At 38.6% G+C, this 19615-nt stretch overlaps 1 protein-coding gene across 1 annotated transcript in view; it reads left to right on the forward strand.

Annotated features, from left to right (window-relative positions):
- The window catches only part of LOC103026784 (thrombospondin type-1 domain-containing protein 7A), a 285301-nt gene that overhangs the window by 200002 nt on the left and 65684 nt on the right, over nt 1-19615 (forward strand). Inside the window, exons 10-14 of the mRNA XM_049467814.1 lie at nt 1992-2107; nt 6200-6344; nt 9850-9953; nt 14184-14378; nt 16555-16818. Of these exons, the coding sequence (XP_049323771.1) occupies nt 1992-2107; nt 6200-6344; nt 9850-9953; nt 14184-14378; nt 16555-16818 (824 nt within the window). The remainder of the gene's footprint in view (nt 1-1991; nt 2108-6199; nt 6345-9849; nt 9954-14183; nt 14379-16554; nt 16819-19615) is intronic.

A 19615-nucleotide genomic window follows, 5' to 3' on the forward strand; every position in this document is an offset into this window, starting at 1 on the left:
CTCTCTAAATACATTTTTGATGCACACAGATCGATATGTTTGCATGTATGAATATTCATGAGCAAGAGCCGAAATCCTATCGTTTCTCCCCTGCCTCCCACTCCTCCACAGGACTAAAGCAGCATTATACTGGATCACCAAAGCACTTTTTTTTTTTACTAAAATCAGCTCACATGGCATTCATTCATACTAGAGAGCACAACTAGACATATTAAAATAAATTTAAAACATGTATAAAATGAGATGTGCTGGTCAGTTTCCCCTGCTGAGAAGTGTTGAAGCACTGCACTGTTAAAATAGCAATCTGCCAAAGTCAGAGAGCACCTGGCTCTTAAAGGGAATGGCAGGTGACTCACTGATTTGGTGACACATATCCATGATTAATTAAGAGAATTAGTACATTCTTCTGTACGTTTCGAGTTGCGGAAGGTGTATTTTTGGCATCCTCACCTCTCCAAACACACAGTAACGCATCTTAACCCTCCTGTTATGTTTCAGGTCAAATGGACCCATTTTACAGTTTAAAAATCTAGGAAAAATAGTTGAAAGTATTTTTTTTTCAGTATGAAACTTCTTTTGCTTGCCTTAATTAGTGTATGAAAATGGTTCATCTCACATATTTGCAACCCCCCCTGCGAAAACTACAAAAACTAAAACTAAATTGCAGTGTTATGTTTCAATGTTATGTAAAACTATTGTTTTATATGTTGTTGGTCTTTTAAAATTAATAAAGTAGTGAAATATTAAAGTATGAACATGTATTTTTAATGAAAAACGAGTAAATTGAACTATTACCTGTTAGAGGTAAGGAACTCCATTGCACTAAATTTTGATTGAATAATTAGTAATGGAGTTATTAAAAAAATTACACTGCTTGTTAGGTTTTTTTGGGGGGTTTCAGACATTTTTGGATAATTAAACATGAACTGCGTCAAATTAACCCCTGACAAATGAACATAATAGGAGGGTTAAGATGGCACACCTATAGATCACTAAATTTGGGCCCTTAAATATAAAAAAGCCGTATACGACAGGTACGCTCTGTGCAGTCCTCCTGCACTGCTGGAGTGTGTATTTGCAGGCTGCTGAGGTGTGTGAAGCAGGTGGTGTGTGTGTGTGGAGGTGACAGGCAGCAGTTAAGCCTGATAATTAATCCCATTTGGATGGTTGGGGATTTGGAACGAGCACAAGATAAAGGCCCGTGCGCACGCTTTCTGTACCACTTCGCCGTGCGTAACGTACTGAGTAGCGTAATGAGTTAACCAAGTTACAGACTCTGTTTTTCAGTGTTTCAGAGCGATAATTCACTGTAGAGAAGTATTGCTAATAGAATACAAAGCTTTCGAGCCGATAAACATGAACCAGTGCCTAGGCTTGTGTCTGACCTGGACAAGAGGGGTCTAAACCCCCCAGCAGTGGGGAGCAGTAGAATAACTGTGTTCTCTGGAATGACGGAGCTTCATCCAGTACTTTTTAGAGAAGTTGGGGAGTTCAGGAGTTTAGGGGATGATGAAGTGAGGTGATGATCATAATTCAACACCCTGACCTCTCTAAAGCTTAAACTGAATGCAATCAAATCCCAACAAGCAATGCTCCAGACTCTAGTAGAAAGACTTCTAGAATTCTAGTAGACACAGTTACTCCAACAAAAGTTGGATGTGCTTTATTAAATGCCCTTGATTTTTCCCAATACTTTTGTACATATAATGTACAGTACACAAACACTATAAACAACGTCTGGTAAATGACTGGTTATTTACGTGTAATAGTAATAAATAATAATAATAAAATAAAATAAATGTTGATCTACATGTGAGTATAATAATAATGTTGTGATGTGAGTGCAACTTATGATTGGCTAAGTTTGGATCATTGGATAAATCAATTTATTTATTTATTTATTTATTTTTTACAGTTGTGTAACATTCCAAGAATCAGAGCTTTATTTCCATTGTGTGTGTTTGTGTGTGTGTGTGTGTGTGTGTTTTTAGATGTCCAGATGGTCCTCGGCCGGCGTCAGTGAGGTCGTGTGTGTTGCCCTGTAAGAAGGACTGCATAGTAACGGCATTCAGTGAATGGACTTCCTGCCCAACATCCTGCGAACCAGGTACACTTTCAGTAGCCTCACTACTGCGAACAGTCCCTAATCACTACTTTACAGCACTACAGCTCTGGAAAAAATCAGAGAACACTTAAAAATAATGATTTTCTTTGATTTTACCAAATTGAAAACCTCTGGAATAGAATCAAGAGGAAGATGGATGATCACAAACCATAAAACCAAACTGAACTGCTTGAATTTTTGCACCAGGAGTAAAGCAGCATAAAGTTATCCAAAAGCAGTGTGTAAGACTGGTGGAGGAGAACATGATGCCAAGATGCATGAAAACTGTGATTAAAAACCACCAAATATTGATTTCTGAACTCTTAAAACTTTATGAATATGATGAACTTGTTTTCTTTGCATTATTTGAGGTCTAAAAGCTCTGCATCTTTTTTTTTCAGCCATTTCTCATTTTCTGCTCTAAATAAATGCTCTATCTACTTTATATATTTATTATTTATTTATTATCTATTTATAAACCTATAAATAGCAAAATCAGATAAACTGATTCAGCAACTGAAGTGCTCCCTTACAGAGCTGTATGTATACAGTACCAGTCAACAATTTGGACTCACCTTAAATTCAGAGTTTTTTTTATTATTTTAAAATAGTCTGCATAGTTGATTAATGCTAAACTCATCCAAACTATCAAAAGAACACATGGAAAAGTGTTAAACAAACCAGTATATGTTTTATTTTATTTTAGATTCTATAAAGTAGCTCCTCTTGCTTAGATAGAGACAGTTTTGCACATCTTGGCTGGATTTTCTCAGTCAGTTTTATGAGGAAGAGTCACCTGGAATTCAGGCTTTTTCAGTTAACAGCTGTGCTGAACTCCTCAAGAGTTAATTACTTGAGTTTCTTGTCTCTTAATGTGTTTGAGAGCATCAGTTATAAAGTTGTGAAGAGGTAGAGTTGGTAATGTTTTAATCCAGGAAACCTGAAAGTGATTAAGTTCCAAAAAAAAAATATTTAGTACTTGAACTTGTTTTAGCATTAGCCGCTAACTATGCTAAGTGCTTTTGGCCATCCACAGGTGAGTATTATTGGACTGTAGCCTGCTGTTAACCCCAGCTAGCACTGCTGGAGCAGCATTAGCATAAGCCACTAATCGTGCTAACAGCTAGCTCTTTGGCCAGTCAGAGGGGAGTATTATTGGCCTTTAGTACATCACTAGTGATAGGGGGTAGTCCTAAAAAGTGGGTTGGGTAGTTGGCCTTTAAATTGGGGAGAAAATGGGATAAAAAATAAATGTCAAAATAATATTAATTTCATTGTGTTTTAATTACATTTATTCAAGTTTTAATTGAGCCAACATTGAAAAATGTAATTAGTTTTCCAGCCGCATTAGCATTAGCCGCTAACAATGCTAAGCGCATTTGGACAGCTCTTTGGCTGTCCAGAGGTGAGTATTTTTGGGCCTGTACCATGCTGCTAACTCCGGCTAGCACTGCTGGAGAAGCATTAGCATTAGTGCTAATTGTGCTAACAGCAAGCTCTTTGGCCTCTCAGAGGGGAGTATTATTGGCCTTCAGGGCATCACTAGCAATAGGGGGAGTCCTAATGAGTGGGTTGGGTAATTGGCTTTTAAATTGGGGGAAAATGGAATAAAAATAAATGTAAAAATATATATTAATATGTAATTAAGACTCTAGAACACTTTTATGACAGTGAGTATTTGAAGAGCACAACAGAATTACACTACACAGTGAGTAGGACGTAACTGTGGTCGCAGCAGAAAGCACACTTGCATGAGGTCAAACCGACAGTGACCTTCCTGCAGCCTTGCAGAGCAGCAGTGTGGCATGACTGAGATTTATCCTCATAACATGATAAGATAATCATTCACAGTCCACTGACCCCTCACTCCACACCCCCACATCAATCTTCCCCTGCTGCTGTTAGCACCTCCACTGCTCTGATGGGATTCTGTTCCGGTGAATGGATTAGCCTTGATCACATTACATTACATTTGTCAGACGCTTTTGTCCAAAGCGACTTACAATAGTCAAGTACAATGTAAAATAAGTTTAAAGGTAAAACATCTTTGGATAGATGATAAAAGGAGGTCAAAGGGGAATAATAGGATAGAGGAGTGAAGGAGGGGAAGAAGGAGATGAGGTTAGAAGTAGTTAGTTTGTTAGAGGTGTTAAGAGAGTAAGTGCTCTTTGAAGAGTTCTGTCTTCAGGAGTTTCTTAAAGATAGTGAGAGATTCTCCTGATCTGGTAGTGGAGGGTAGTTTGTTCCACCATTGGGGAACTCTGTATGAGAACAGTCTGGATTGCTTTGTGTGAATGTTTGTTTGGTAAAGCGAGGCGACGTTCACTGGAGGAGCGCAGCGGCCGGGAGGTAGCGTAAGCCTTCAGGAGCGAGTGCAGGTAGGAAGGAGCCTGTACTGTCATCACCTTGTAGGCGATTGTAAGAGTTTTGAATTTGATGCGAGCATCAACTGGTAGCCAATGGAGCTCAATGAGCAGCGGGGTGACATGTGCCCGTTTTGGTTGGTTGAAGACCAGACGTGCTGCTGCATTCTGAATCATCTGGAGTGGTTTTACTACACAGGCCGGGAGGCCAGTTAGCAGGGCATTGCAGTAGTCGAGGACGTGATCTACCTGATCACTGTGTTATAATATGAGATCAGTGGACAGGGAGAGATTTATATAGGCTGGGCTCTTTTAATGTGACCGTGCCGTGGACAACCCACCAGTAAAGGGGTTTGTTAACTTTAAACAGCTCTGTGTAAGTTAATCATGTGGTTGTTTTTAGCTTCAGCACTTTTATTTTAATTAATGTCTTATTATTTGCTTAATAAAGCCTTAATTAGACATTTGTAAAAGATTTATTCACTACTTATTAGGCTTTAGTCTGTGTAAGTGTTATTGGTGCTTAATTAGGGGTCTGTTATGTGGAAATGAATAATAATGGCTTTATTAGTTCTTATAGTGCACAATAAACAGTTATGTTAGCACCCTGTTAAGCAGATTATTAAGCATTATAACTATTAGCCAATTCGAATAGAAGCTCACTTTAGAATATGGTACATGTCTTAGTCTATTATTGACTTATTAACCCCTTATTAACTAAATAAACTCCAGCACAACCATATTCATGCCAAACTTACATAGATCAAACTGCTGTCAATTTTACACTAATAACATGTAGAATTAGCTACTAGTTAATGCTTAATAATCTGCTTAACAGGGTGCTATATAACTGTTTATAGTGCACTATAAGAACTTATACAGTCATTATTAATCATTTCCGCATAATAGACCCCTAATTAAGCACCAATAACATTTATAACACAGAATAAAGCCCAATAAGACATTAATAAACGCTAATTTGTGTTCCTTCAAATAAAGTGTTACCATCCAAACCAATCTAGCCCACCCACCATAAATTACCAGTGATTAATCACACTTTTGGAAGCTGAGTTTAATTTCACTACTAAACACAACCAGGCCTGACTACTACCAAACTTGTAGAATTAAGAAATCACTTAAATAGAACCTGTCTGACAACATGAAGCAGATAAAAGATATCAAAAAGCAACATATTATGCCTTGATCTGAAAAAAATCAAAAACAGATGAGAAAACAAAGTCATTAATCATCTATCAGTCTGGAAAAGATTACAAATTCATTTCTAAAGCTTTAAGACTCAAGTGAACCACAGTGAGAGCTATTATTCACTAATGGAGAAAACATGGAACACTGGTGAACCTTCCCAGGAGTGACCGGCCGACCAAAATTACTCCAAAAGGGCATGAACTACTCATCCAGGAGGTCACAACATTTAAAGGACCGCAGGTCTCACTCGCCTCAGTTATGATCAGTGTTAATTATTTGATAATAAGAGAGAGACTGGGTTAAAAAATGGTCTCCATTGGAGAGTTCCAAAGCAAAAATCACTAAGCGAAGTTAAAAGTTCTTCATCAAAATTCATTCATTACGGTACATAAAGTGATTAATCTATGGCATACCTCAAAAAACCCTTTGAAGCTGCTTTATTTTTAGGAGTTTGTGGGAAAAGTTTTGGATTTGAAACCCAGCCTGTGTAGTTTTATCATTCTGACTCGATCAGACGTGTCTTCAGGTACCGTTGGCCAGAAGAACAAGCAGAGCCGATTCCGTGTGATCATCCAGAAACCCGCCAACGGTGGTCTGGACTGCCCCGAGACTCTGTATGAAGAGAAAGACTGTGCAAGTCCCCCTCCAAACCCAGCCTGCCCTGTGTTCAGGTACCCTCAGACACTCTCTCTCTCTCTCTCTCTCTCTCTCTCTCTCTCTCTCAGTATGTCTGTTCTGCTGTGGCTGCATGATGCAAACGTAAGCAACAGTTCCTGCTGGCTCCTGTAAAAGAGCTGCTCTAATGACCGACTGAACCAAACAGAGCAGATCTATACAAACAGCTGCAGGGGTCGTTTAAGGGCTGCAAAGATGCAGACTTTTCATTTTCCCAGATGTTGTTCACTCTATAAATACTAGTGATGTAATGATCAGTAATTGAACAGTAGAAAGTGATTTGGTGGCAGATTTTGATCATTAAGTTTTTTGCAGTGGCTTTTAGCCCTGAGCGTTCTTTTGCTTAATTGCTTTATTTGTACCAATAGTAAGAGAGGTCAGCTGACTACCTGAATATACTGAATATAGACCAGGTTATTCCATCAATGGATTTTATATTTCTTCCCTGATGATAACAGGAATATTCCAAGATATTCAATATCAGGATTCATGGGGCATCATTTTAATAATAATAATAATAATAATAATAATAATAATAATAATAATAATAATAATAATAATAATACATTTTATTTGTAACACACTTTACATTTAAAACAAATCTCAAAGTGCGACATCGCAGAAGCATCATTATAGGAACCTCACTCTAAACCTAAAAACTACTGTACTAGAGAGCAACAAAAAAAAAAATAAGATCAACAATCATATGTTCTGCTAAACAGAAAGGTTTTTAGTCCTTTTTTGAAGCTCTCACTCGACTGCGGGGCCCTCAGATGGTCAGGGAGAGCATTCCATAAGCGAGGAGCAGCAGCGGAGAAGGCCCGATCCCCCATGGTGCTGAGTTTAGTTCGGGGGGGAGGAGGCGATTTGTGTTTGCAGAATGTAGAGACCGTGATGAAGTCAGTGGAGTGAGGAGCCGGAGCGTTACCGTAGATGCACTGGTGGGTGAGGAGGGAAACCTTGTACCCAATCCTAGCAGAGATGGGGAGCCAATGAAGAGAGCGGAGGATGGGTGTAATATGTTCATATTTTCGCACTCTCATCAGGATCCGAGCAGCGCTGTTCTGAACATACTGTAGCCTCTGAAGACTCTTGCCAGGAATCCCAAGAAGAAGTGCATTGCAGTAGTCAAGTCTAGATGAGATGAATTCGTGGACCAGTTCTTCTGCATCAGATATGGTCAGAGTACGGCGAAGTTTGGAAATGTTTCTGAGGTGGTGAAAGGAGATCTTGCACAGGTGTTTAATATGAGTCTCAAAGGTGAGGTGTGGGTCAAACCTCACGCCAAGATTGGTAACTGATGAGGAGAGTGGAATGTTGTAGCCAGAGAATGTGATACTGGTTATTGGGGTTGATAGAGTCTGGTTAGACGTACCGATCAAAATTGCCTCTGTTTTTGCACTATTTAACTGAAGAAAGTTGTGCTTCATCATTTTCACACATGGATTGAGAGAGAGTTCACCACAGAGTCCAGATCTTAACCTCATTGAGAATCTTTGGGATGTGCTGGATGGAGAAGACTTTGTGCAGTGGTTGGTCAGACTCTACCATCATCAATGCTGCTGCAAGATCTTGGTGAAAAATTAATGCAACGCTGGATTGAACGATTGGACGTTGCAGAAGATTATTAAAACAATGCCACAGTGAATGTGTGCTCCAACCAAAGATAAAGACTCAAGTTTTCATTCCCCATTTTCTTAAAACATTTAAGCAAACCAGCTGCCTTAAAAAAGTTAAGTAAACTCAGCTTACAGTATAACAAAAATGTAAAAAGTTAAATCAACTTCCCCTTTAGTCGAATAGCTTGACGTTCTAAGTTATGTTAACGTACGTTTTCGTTACCCATTACTTTACTTTTTCAAGGCATCTGGTTTCCTCCAATTTTTTTTAAGTAAATTCAACTTATCCATCATGCAGCTTTGCCATCAAGCTGCCGTCGTCAGAGGGAGCAAAATTGGCCCTGCTCCCTCTGGGTGGGTAGATGGCGCTCTCTCCCCACATCACTCCTATGGTGATGTCTGCAGCACAGGGCGTCTGTGAGCTGATGTGCTTTCCTCCAAGAGCGCTGGCTGCTCGGCAATGCTGCATCAGCAGCAGCTCGAAAAGAAGCGGTGGCTGACTTCACATGTATCGGAGGAAGCATGTGTTAGTTTTCACCCTCCTGGTGTGTTGTGGTATTACTAGTGATAGGGGGAGTCCTAATGAGTGGGTTGGGTAATTGGCCGTGTAAATTGGGGAGAAAAATGGGAAAAATTAGAAATAAAATTATAAAAAAAAAATTCAACTTATCCAGGCTTACAGTGTAACTACAGCTGCTCCACCTTGTAGATGTGTTGGTCATCCTCTAGTCCTTTATCAATGCTTACATAACACTTTATAAACCACCACCATGCTAATCAGTGTTAATCACTGCAGTGCTGAAAATAAATGGTGGTTTTCTTTCCTGTGGGGTCTTGACCATTCACAGTGACATTATATGCGAATCCGGCAGTTGTTGTTCTTATTTCGTAAGAATTTCGTAATCAATGGACCAATAGAAATGCTCCAAATTATTATTTGGAATAAAAACTTTTCTACGTTGACTTCCATTCAGTGTTATGATTTTTTGTTTTTTTGTTTGGGCCATTTTGGACATTGCAGGGTCGCCACCAAAGAAAAATTCACACTCTAATATTTAGTTGGACGGCCTTTAGCTTTGATTGCAGCACACATACACTGTGGCATTGTTTCGACAATCTTCTGCAACGTCAAACGATTGATTTTAATCCAGTGCTGCTGGATTATTTTTTCACCAAGATCTCGCAGCAGCATTGATGATGGTAGAGTCTGACCACTGCACAAAGTCTCTCTTCTCCATCCAGCACATCCCAAAGATTCTCAATGAGGTTAAGGTCTGGACTCTGTGGTGAACTCTCTCAATCCATGTGTGAAAATGATGATCTCATGCTCCCTGAACCCTGAACTCTTTCACAATTCCAGCCCCATGAATCCTGACATTGTCTTATCTTGGAATATGGCCGTGATCATCAGGGAAGAAATATAAAATCCATTGATGGAATAAGCTGGTCTATATTCAATATATTCAGGTAGTCATTCTTTCAGCACATACTGTTGCTGAACCTAATCCTGCAGACCAACTGCAGCATCAACCAACCCCACATCATTTACTTACTTAAATCCAGGTAAAGACTTTTCTTTTGGCCTGGCAGTGTTTTATCTCTCTGTGATTTGTTGATTGTCTCAACAAATCTGATCTTCTGCCAATTGATTTATTGTTAGGTCCATACATCTGCTTAAAACAAGCCAAAACATCTACTGAAAAACATTTTAAATAAGACTAAGGACTGTCACTTTACATCAGTCAAATCATCAACAATCAATTATTGTACTGTCTGATCAGATCCCAGCAGTGACGCGTAACTCAGCGTGCTGTCCTCCTCCATCTGTTAAAGCTGTGTATCTCCAGCAGTGAATCATATGGTTGTTCTGGTGCCGTTTCAGGTGGAAGACTCACAAGTGGCGCCGCTGTCAGTTGGTTCCATGGAGCATCCGGCAGAACAGCCGAGGAGCTCAGGAGGGGTGTGGGGCGGGGCTCCAGACCAGAGGTAAGATGCTTGATAAGCTCACTGGTGCTTTAGCAGGCATCTACAACCTGTCTTGGCTCAGTTTGTCATATCAAACCAGATGGCTCTATATTAAAAGTATTAAGATATTTAAAAAAGTTTAGGACTTGACAACTCTAAATCTGAAAACGTTGGGATTGTGTGGAATACCCTCTTCTTGCAGCATGTGGTTTCGCATTGTCTTGTTAAAAAAGGCACACTGTCAGCACAGATAAGATGAGTTTACTTAAAAAAAAAACTGAGGAAACCATTTTGCCTTAAAAAAGTTAAGTAATTGGAAATGAAAACTTGAGTTAGCATAAACTAAAACATCAATTATTACAACTAAAGGGGAGGTTAGTTTATTTCTAAGGTATCCCAGGGGGAAGCACTACACACTGATGGTGAGTGTCAGAAACTGTTGGACACACCCAGTATGCAAATAGATTGTGACAGAAACCAATGTAAAAGAAGCTGCCAATGGCAACAGACTAAACTTAATATAACTTTATTAACTTTATTATAAGTTATTATAAATAAAGATCTCAGTTTGAATAGTACAGTATATATACAGTATATAAAATAGTTGAGTAGTGTTTAGAAATATCCAATTTTATGTAAAGCAGAGTTCCTTTACAAACCTCATACCATGACAGACCCTGGATTTTGGATCTGTTGCTGATAACAGTCTGGATGGTCTTAGTTTGGTTTTAGTTTGATTTTGAGCACACAGTGTTGTGAACATGGTGAACATAAGACCAAGGGGGTTCAAGCTTAGGCTTGTGCTCTTGCTCTTTATTTTAAAGTGAAATTTCTGCTGATTACTTGAATGGTTTAATGATATTATGGGGTATTGAGGGAGAAATGTTCAAATTTATTCCAGTCTTTGTTTGAGGAACATTTCAGTCATTTTCTCATACATTTGTTACAACTTGGAGATCATCTTCCCATCTTTGCTACTAAGAAAATCACTATTTTGTGTTTTTAACCACAATACTAGCCCTAAATTGTCCACATCCCAACGTTGTTTAAATTTGGCTGCAGGCCTGAAATGCAGGAATAGATGTATATTAATACCTTAAATTTAGTTTATTAAATATTAGCCGCTTAAACATGAAACATATTCAGATTTTCAGCAACTTTTTTGTCTGAAAGTTGGTCTAAACAGCTGAAGGGTTCGAGTGCTGACTTCACAACAAGGGGATTAGATGTGATGGATGTGTGGCTTTGGCTTTATTCCCAAACAAGCCCTGTCACTTATCCTCTTACTAATTAACATGTGGCATTGTTTTCCTCTCTAAATATAAACCTGCTTACTCTTTAATATTCTAAAGTATTGGAGAAATATATATTATATAATATATTATATATATTATATTATTATTATATTATAAATGTATTAAAACTAGGGGTGTAATAGTACAGAAAATTCAGAATTCAGGTCACACCTTTGTATAACCAGTATGCTTCGGTATGTTTTTGGTATGTTTTTGGTAGGTTTTTGGTACTTTTTAGGTACGTTTTAGGTACTTTTTAGGTACATTTTCGGGAAGGTTTTCGTTACGTTTTCAGTACGTTTTCGGTAGGTTTTTTGGTAAGTTTTTGGCACTTTTTAGGTACGTTTTAGGTAGTTTTTAGAAATGCTTTCGGTACATTTTTGGTACGTTTTTGGTAAGTTTTAGGTACGTTTTCGGTAGGTTTTCGGTAGGTTTTTGGTAGGTTTTAGGTACGTTTTCGGTAGGTTTTCGGTAGGTTTTTGGTAGGTTTTAGGTACGTTTTCGGTAGGTTTTCGGTAGGTTTTTGGTAGGTTTTAGGTACGTTTTCGGTAGGTTTTCGGTAGGTTTTTGGTAGGTTTTCGGTAAGATTTTGGAACGTTTTTGGTAGCTTTTGAGTATGTTTTTGGTAGGTTGGTACATTTTTAGTACGTTTGGTGGAAAAGATAAAGAGGTTGGGCATTCTGTATAACCTCTCCTTTATTAACTTTATAATAGCAATGAATCCTCATTTTAATCATGGTTGGTTTTTTGCAGGAGAGAGAGAGAGAAAGAAAGAGAGAGAGGGCGTGCGTGAGAGAGAAAAAGGGTGTGCGCAAGAGGAAGATCGAGAGAGAGGATACGAGAGAGAGAAATATAGAGAGAGGGCACGAGAGAGAGATGCGCAAAAGAGAGAGAGTGCTCAAGAGAGAGAGAGAGGGCGCGCAAGAGGTAGAGAGGGCGCGCAGGTGAGGGAGAGAGGGTTTGGGCCGAGAGAGAGGGCATGCACACGAGGGAGAGAGAGAGGGCACGCGTGAGAAAGAGAGAGAGAGAAAGAAAGACAGAGAGTACGAGCGCCTAACCCTGCGTTCACGCAGTAAAATCACTGATGACCATTCATTTCCTATGGCAGGGTTTGATTTTAGCACACACTCCTCTTAGTTCTGCGTAATGTTCATTGGTTTTACAAGACTCTTCCTATAGACTGCCTAAACCGTGTATTTCGTGTAAATTTATGTGAACCGAACCGTGACCCCTGTATAGTCACTGTTTGAAAAGAGTACACGTACCATTACACCCCTAATTAAAACTGTTCAAAGATGCTAGTAGAAATGCTAGTTGTGTCAGTGTAGATGTATTGAGAGCATGCCTGTGCTGAAAGCAGCAGCAGTGCTGCATGGACCGTGTCCACCAGCCGAGGTGACTTCCAGGTCGTGGCATCAATTCAAGCCCAATAGTTGTGCCAGAGACAGAGACAGTGAGAGTGAAGATGTCATCATGGCTGGCAGCGGCTGTGCTGCAGTGACCACAGAGATTCCGTGACCTCTCTGTCTTTGCGTGGCGCTGGTCACTCGTCCCACCTGCCTGTCCAACGTGATGCTGCAGCCGACCGGATTACCGCACCCCATCTACCTCACCCTGTGCCAACAGCCTAATAGACTTAAACCCACTCACTGACCACTCCATTACAAACACCAACCTCGTGCGTCCACTCACTGGCCACTTTATCAGAAACACCTAACATGTGGATCTACTAACTGGATTGGCCACTTGCCTTGTGCTACCAAGAATTGGCCACTTTATTAGAAACTCAGGTGGTGAACCTCATTCACCAACTGCCTTAATGGAAACACCTCTTTTGATCTCATGTACCAGGAAATACCTACCATCACCTTGTGATTTCACTTACTGGCCACTTTATTAGAAACACATAATTTATACTTCCCCTCGATGGCCACTTTATTAGAAACACATAATTTATACTTCCCCTCGATGGCCACTTTATTAGAAACACATAATTTATACTTCCCCTCGATGGCCACTTTATTAGAAACACACAACTTCTACATCCACTCGCTGGCCACTTTATTAGAAACTCACTGGCCAATTTATTTGAAACGTCTACCTACCACCTTGAACTTCCACTCACTGGCCACTTTATTAGAAACACCTACCTTGAGCTAGCCACTCATTGTTTCCTTTATTAAAAAGCATTTAGCTTTGACCTCCATCAATAGACACTTTATTAGAAACAACAACCTTGTGCTTCCACTCACTGGCCACTTTATTAGAAACACCTACCTTCTACTTCCGCTCACTGGCCACTTTATTGGAAACACCTCCTTTTTACTATCAAAAACTGGTCACTTTATTAAAAAAAAACACCTACTTTGTACTGCTGCTTATTGACCACTTTATTAGAAACACATACTACCACTTTGTGCTTTTACTCTCTGTGGCCACTTTATTAGAAACATCTACCTACCACCTTGTGCTTTTACACATAACTAGAAACACATAACTAACACTTCTACACGCTGGCCACTTTATTAGAAACATATAATTTACACCTACACTCATTGGCCACTATATTGGAAACACATACTGTAACTAACACTTACACTCACTGGCCACTTTATAAGAAACATCTACTACCACCTTGTGCTTCCACTCACTGGCCACTTTATTAGAAACACCAACCTTGTGCTTTCACAAATATGCCAGTTTCTAATACCAATACCTGGCCACTTTATTAGAAACACACCTTTTATACTACAAATAATTGGCCACTTTTTAAGAAACCCTTACATTATGCTTCCACTCAGTGGCCACTTTATTAGAAACATATAACTCGAGCTTTCACAAACGTGCTACTTTATTTGTGACCGCTAACAACATTGTGCTTCCTACTTTATTACAAACACTTGACTTGTTGTGTGTGTGTGTGTGTGTGTGTGCGTGTGTGTGTGTGATCCCGCAGCGGTCTCATGTCGGCAGCTGGACGGGTCAATAGCAGACATAGGCCGGTGTCTGAAGTTTGCCAGCTCCATGCCAGCCATAAACCAACCGTGCCAGCTGCCGTGCCGAGACGACTGCCAGCTCACCAGCTGGTCCAAATTCTCCCCCTGCACGGCGGACTGCGTGGGGGTCCGCACTCGGAAAAGGGCTCTAGTGGGTAAGCAGCGTCTTCACACTTCCATCAGTCTGGCTTCTGTTCAGGAAAATACATTCAGAGGAAAGTTGGTCCACTCTAACTATATTTTACACAGAGCAGCTATTTTTAACACTTTAACACAGTTACAGTTATCCCCAGTGACAACAAAAGCATGTCCATTCTTTACAATGTATTTTTCAGGAGCACTAAAAGAGATGGAATTAGATCTGATTGGATTTAATGAGTATAAAGAATGAATTAAGAATCATTAGAATGTGGCTAATGACTCTAAACCGATCTAAATAGAACTAAATGGAGAGAGCCAGAAGGTAACATAGACATAAATGCACCCTTAAACACTTGCATACCACAATTCCCTCAGTCACGCCCTGTATCTGTAGCATTTATCTAAAAAGAACAATTAATTACTAAAAGCTAAATTAAATAAATGCGATTTTAGCGTAGACTTGAAATTTTATTGGAAATAAATTATTTTTTTTATTTCCCCCTTCTGAAGCCATCTGAATTCTAGAAACTAGTAAGATTTCAGCACAGTTTAAACAAATATATTTTAATTATATATTAAAATAGCAAGAATTCCTTCAGAGCAGAAGAAGGCTATGAAGTGGCTTGCAAAAGTATTCATACCTCTTGAACTTTTCCACAGTTTGTCACCTTACAACCACAAATTTAATGTATTTTATTGAGATTTTAAGTGATGGACAAACACAAAATATTGCGTAAGTGTAAAGTGAAACGAAAATGATACACGTTTTTCAATTTTTTTATTAAATTAAAATCTGAAATGTGTGATGCGCAAGAGTTAAGTATTTACTCTAAAACCCCTAAATAAAATCCAGTGCAACAGTGAAACTGCCTTCAGAAGTCACTTAATTATTTAATAGAGTCCTGTAGCTGTGTGTCATTTAGTCTCAGTATGAATATAAACAGCTGTTCTGTGAAGGCCTCAGTGGTTTGTTAGAGAACACACTAGTGAACAAACAGCATCATGAAGACCAAGAAACTCACCAGACAAGTCAGAGATAAAGTTGTGGAGATAAAGTTTAAAGCAGGGTTAGGTTATTAAAACAGATCACTCAAGCTTTAATTATCTCAAGGAGCACTGTTTCCCAAATCCATCATCCAAAAATTAATGAAAAAATATTCTACATCTGCAAACCTACCTAGTCATGGCCACTCACCCAAACTGACAGATCAAGGAGCAAAGAGAGCACTGATCAGAGAAGCAGCCAAGAGGCCCATGGTCACTCTGGATGAGCTGCAGAGATCCACAGCTCAGGTGGGAGATGGCCTTTATGGAAGAGTTTTAAGAAGAAATCTATTATTAAAAAAACATATGAATTGCTGTTTTCAGTTGCAGCAAACATGTGGAAGAAGGTGCTGTGGTCAGATGAGACCAATGTTGAACTTTCTGGCCTTAATGCAAAGCGTTATATGGGGAGGAAAAGTAAAAGTGGAAAAAGATCAAAGGGTTTGAATACTTTTGCAAGCCACTATAAGAACCTTAACCCAAATTGCACTGGACCTAGGAAGCTAATGTAGCTTAGAATTACAGTAGCACAATTACAAATACAGAAGTCCGAAAAGTGAAGTCAGTAAAGTGAGTTCATGCAAAACTTTTGCTATAAACTTTTGTTACTCTTATGCAGTAGTAACTTAAAAGTAGCTTAAAAGTAACTTAAAAGTAACTTAGTTACTTTTAAAATTAAGCAATTCATAAAGTAAAGTTCTTTTTAAAGGAGTAATCAGTAATCAGTAAGTAAATATGCCATCACTGGCTGTGGTAAATATAAAAGTAATTAAAATTATTGTAGAAAAACAAAATTTAGCATGTAAATTCGACCTAATTTTAATTAAATGCCAATTTTCACTTAAAAATTGCAGCTTGCCCTAAAAGTGCAACTTATATATCATGACAGGGTGGACGCATGCATGATTGGAAATTAAAAAATATATTTATTTATTTATTTAAGTGACTAAGCAGAAAAATATGATAAATAGTTATGAGTTAAAAATCTGAAGATGTCATCTTTTTTAATGACATTAGACTTGTAAATGCCTTCTAATCTAAGAAGCCAAACTTTAGACACTAAACAAGTCCTGATTTAATATAAGATAAGTGGAAAATTGTATTAATTAAAATATTTAATAAACTTTTCCCTTCATCATTGGGCAGGGAAGAGTAAGAAGAGGGATAAGTGTAAGAACAGTCAGATGTATCCGCTGAGCGAGACGCAGTACTGCCCCTGCAACAAGTACAACGCCCAGCCCGTGGGTAACTGGTCGGACTGCATCCTGCCTGAGGGCAGACTGGAGAGCGCTCTGGGCATGCGGGTGCAGGGGGACGGCCGGGAGTGCGGTCAGGGCTACCGCTACCAGGCCATGGTGTGCTACGACCAGGACAACAGGCTGGTGGAGACCTCGCGCTGCAACAGCCACGGTGAGTACATCCCTGCCCATCAATCACAAGCTTGAAACATCTGGCTTATGAGGTTGTTTGAACTATAATAAACAATAATGAAAAATAAATAAATAAACAAAATGCTTCTCTGACAAGCTTTTGTTTACATACCTCCCCTGTCTCTCTGTCATTCTTGTTTTTTACGCCAGTTCTTGGGCTCCCTATCTCCTCATAAGGTAACACTTTATTTTAAGGAACACAAATTAGGCGCTTATTAATGTCTTATTATTTGCTTAATAAAGCCTTAATTAGACATTTGTAAATGATTTATTCACTACTTATTAGGCTTTATTCTGTGCTATAAGTGTAATTGGTGCTTAATTAGGGGTCTGTTATGTGGAAATGATTCATAATGGCTGTATTAGTTCTTATAGTGCACTATAAACAGTTATGTACAGTTATGCACCCTGTTAAGCAGATTATTAAGCATTAACTATTAACTAATTCTACGTGTTATTAGTGTTATTATAATTGGCAGCAGTTTGATTTATGTGAGTTCTATGTAAGGTTATGGCTGTGCTGGAGTTTACTGAGTTAATAAGGGGTTAATAAATCACTAATAGACCAAGATGTGTACCATATTCTAAAGTGAGATTCTGTTTATCACTAATTAGACACTAAAAAGAACGAAATAAATATTAAATCAATTACAGACCCCTTACACAGAGTAAAGCCTAATGAGTAGTGAATAAATCATTTACAAATGTCTAATTAAGGCTTTATTAAGCAAATAATAATAACATTAATAAGCGCCTAATTTATGTTCCTTAAAATAAAGTGTTACACCTCATAAATGTGTTTTTTTCCGGCCATGTCCCAATTCATTAGCCGGGGCACAGTAGTGTATTGGACTGTGCCCTGATGACAAGTGATGAGGAACGGTGTGTTTATTTATTTTATTATTATTTTTTTTTCTTTCATCTTGGTTTTTCCTGCTTTATGATCAATTATTCTGCAATTGATGATCAAAAAATACACCTTGCGCAGCTCGAAATGCACAGAAGACATAAACTAATTATCTTTATTAATCATGGGTGTGTTTTGGGCGTAATGTGAAATAAACCAATCAGTGCGTCAATTATCATTTCCTTTAAGAGGCAGGTGAGCTCTGACTTTGGCACATTCGTATCTTAACAGCGCAGTACTTTGTGTGTCTCAGCAGAGGATACTGATCTGAGTGTTCACGCTGTGAAGATACACCAGCAGCTCATTTAAGGGAACAGTAATGATATTTTATTCTTTATTCTGTTCATTGTTGAGTTAGAAGTTGAATTTGTTCTCTATAGGATCTATTGCACACCTAAAGGAATGAACTCTGATGATTGACTGTTGACAGGGTTTTAATCAGTCAGTGGAGCTCCTGTGTTTTCCACCACCAAAATATATAAAAACACACCAGAAATTTGAACTCTGAACACACCTCACTTCCAGCAGACCACCACACCCATCAGTGTAGATTTATTCCTAAACTCTATAAACACTATTTTAACGACGCAGGCTCAAGGCATTAAAATATACTTTTAACAGGATGTAAGATAGCAAAGAACATCGCTCCACGCCTTGTGCAAGGTGTACGATAGGGCCCTAAGACCTGGTTTATCATGACCTCTGACCCCCACAGTGGCCACTCCCTCCCGGCTGATCACTGAACCTATGCAAAAACCAGAATCCACCTCCGTTAAGAGCTTTAGTACACCCCGCAGTTTTTTAGACTAATCAAATCCGCTGCTAAACCCTGCCACATACTCTTGTTTACTGCAGATAGACACTGTTTTCTCAAATTCCAGCAGCAGAGGGTGTGGGACAGCAATGATTACACGCCTGTCAGAGTGACTGTGCTGATCACAAACACCGGCAGCCTCCTACGCTGAAGCACAGCCGGTTGGGCTTCGTGTTGAAAGGGCAGGAAAAAAAAAAATGAACATCAGTCTGTATATATATGCAAGCTGCAGTAATTGGCCTCCTTGTTTATACAGTATCTTTATCACAAAACATCTGCAGCCTGCGGTCTCTAATTGTACTCCTATATATTGTGTATACTAGAAAGCATCCTATTGAAAAAAAATGAGTAAAACAGAGAGAGAGCGAGAGAGCAATAGAGTGAGAGTGAGGGACAGAGAGAGGGAGAGAAATATCGTGAACGAAAAAGAGAGCGCGAGAGAGAAATATACAATTATACAAAAAATAAGAGACCACGTAAAAATAGAAGAATTTCTTGATTTTACCAAATTGAAAACCTTTGGAATATAATCAAGAGGAAGATAGAAGATGGAAACTGAAAGTTATCCAAAAGCAGTGTGTAAGACTGGTGGAGGAGAACATGCCAAAATACATAAAAACTGTGATTAAAAACCAGGGTTATTCCACCAAATATTGATTTCTGAACTCTTAAAACTTTATGAATATGAACTTGCTTTCTTTGCATTATTTGAGGCCTGAAAGCTCTGCATCTTTTTGTTATTTCAGCCATTTCTTATTTTCTGCAAATAAATGCTCTAAATGACAATATTTTTGTTTAGAATTTGGGAGAAATGTTGTCTGTAGTTTATAAAATAAAACAACAATGTTCATTTTACTCAAACATAAACCTATAAATAGCAAAATCAGAGAAACTGATTCAGAAACTGAAGTGGTCTCTTATTGTTATCCAAAGCTGTATAAAACACTTTAAAATAAGATATAAAACAAATAAGCTAAAATAAAAAAAAAAAAATAAGAAATTAGTAGGAATGCTAAAATCAGAACATCAAAGGTAATAAAAATGATAAGAATGCAA

The sequence above is a fragment of the Astyanax mexicanus genome, chromosome 1 (genome assembly GCF_023375975.1).
Source record: "Astyanax mexicanus isolate ESR-SI-001 chromosome 1, AstMex3_surface, whole genome shotgun sequence".
Taxonomy (NCBI): Eukaryota; Metazoa; Chordata; class Actinopteri; order Characiformes; family Acestrorhamphidae; genus Astyanax; species Astyanax mexicanus.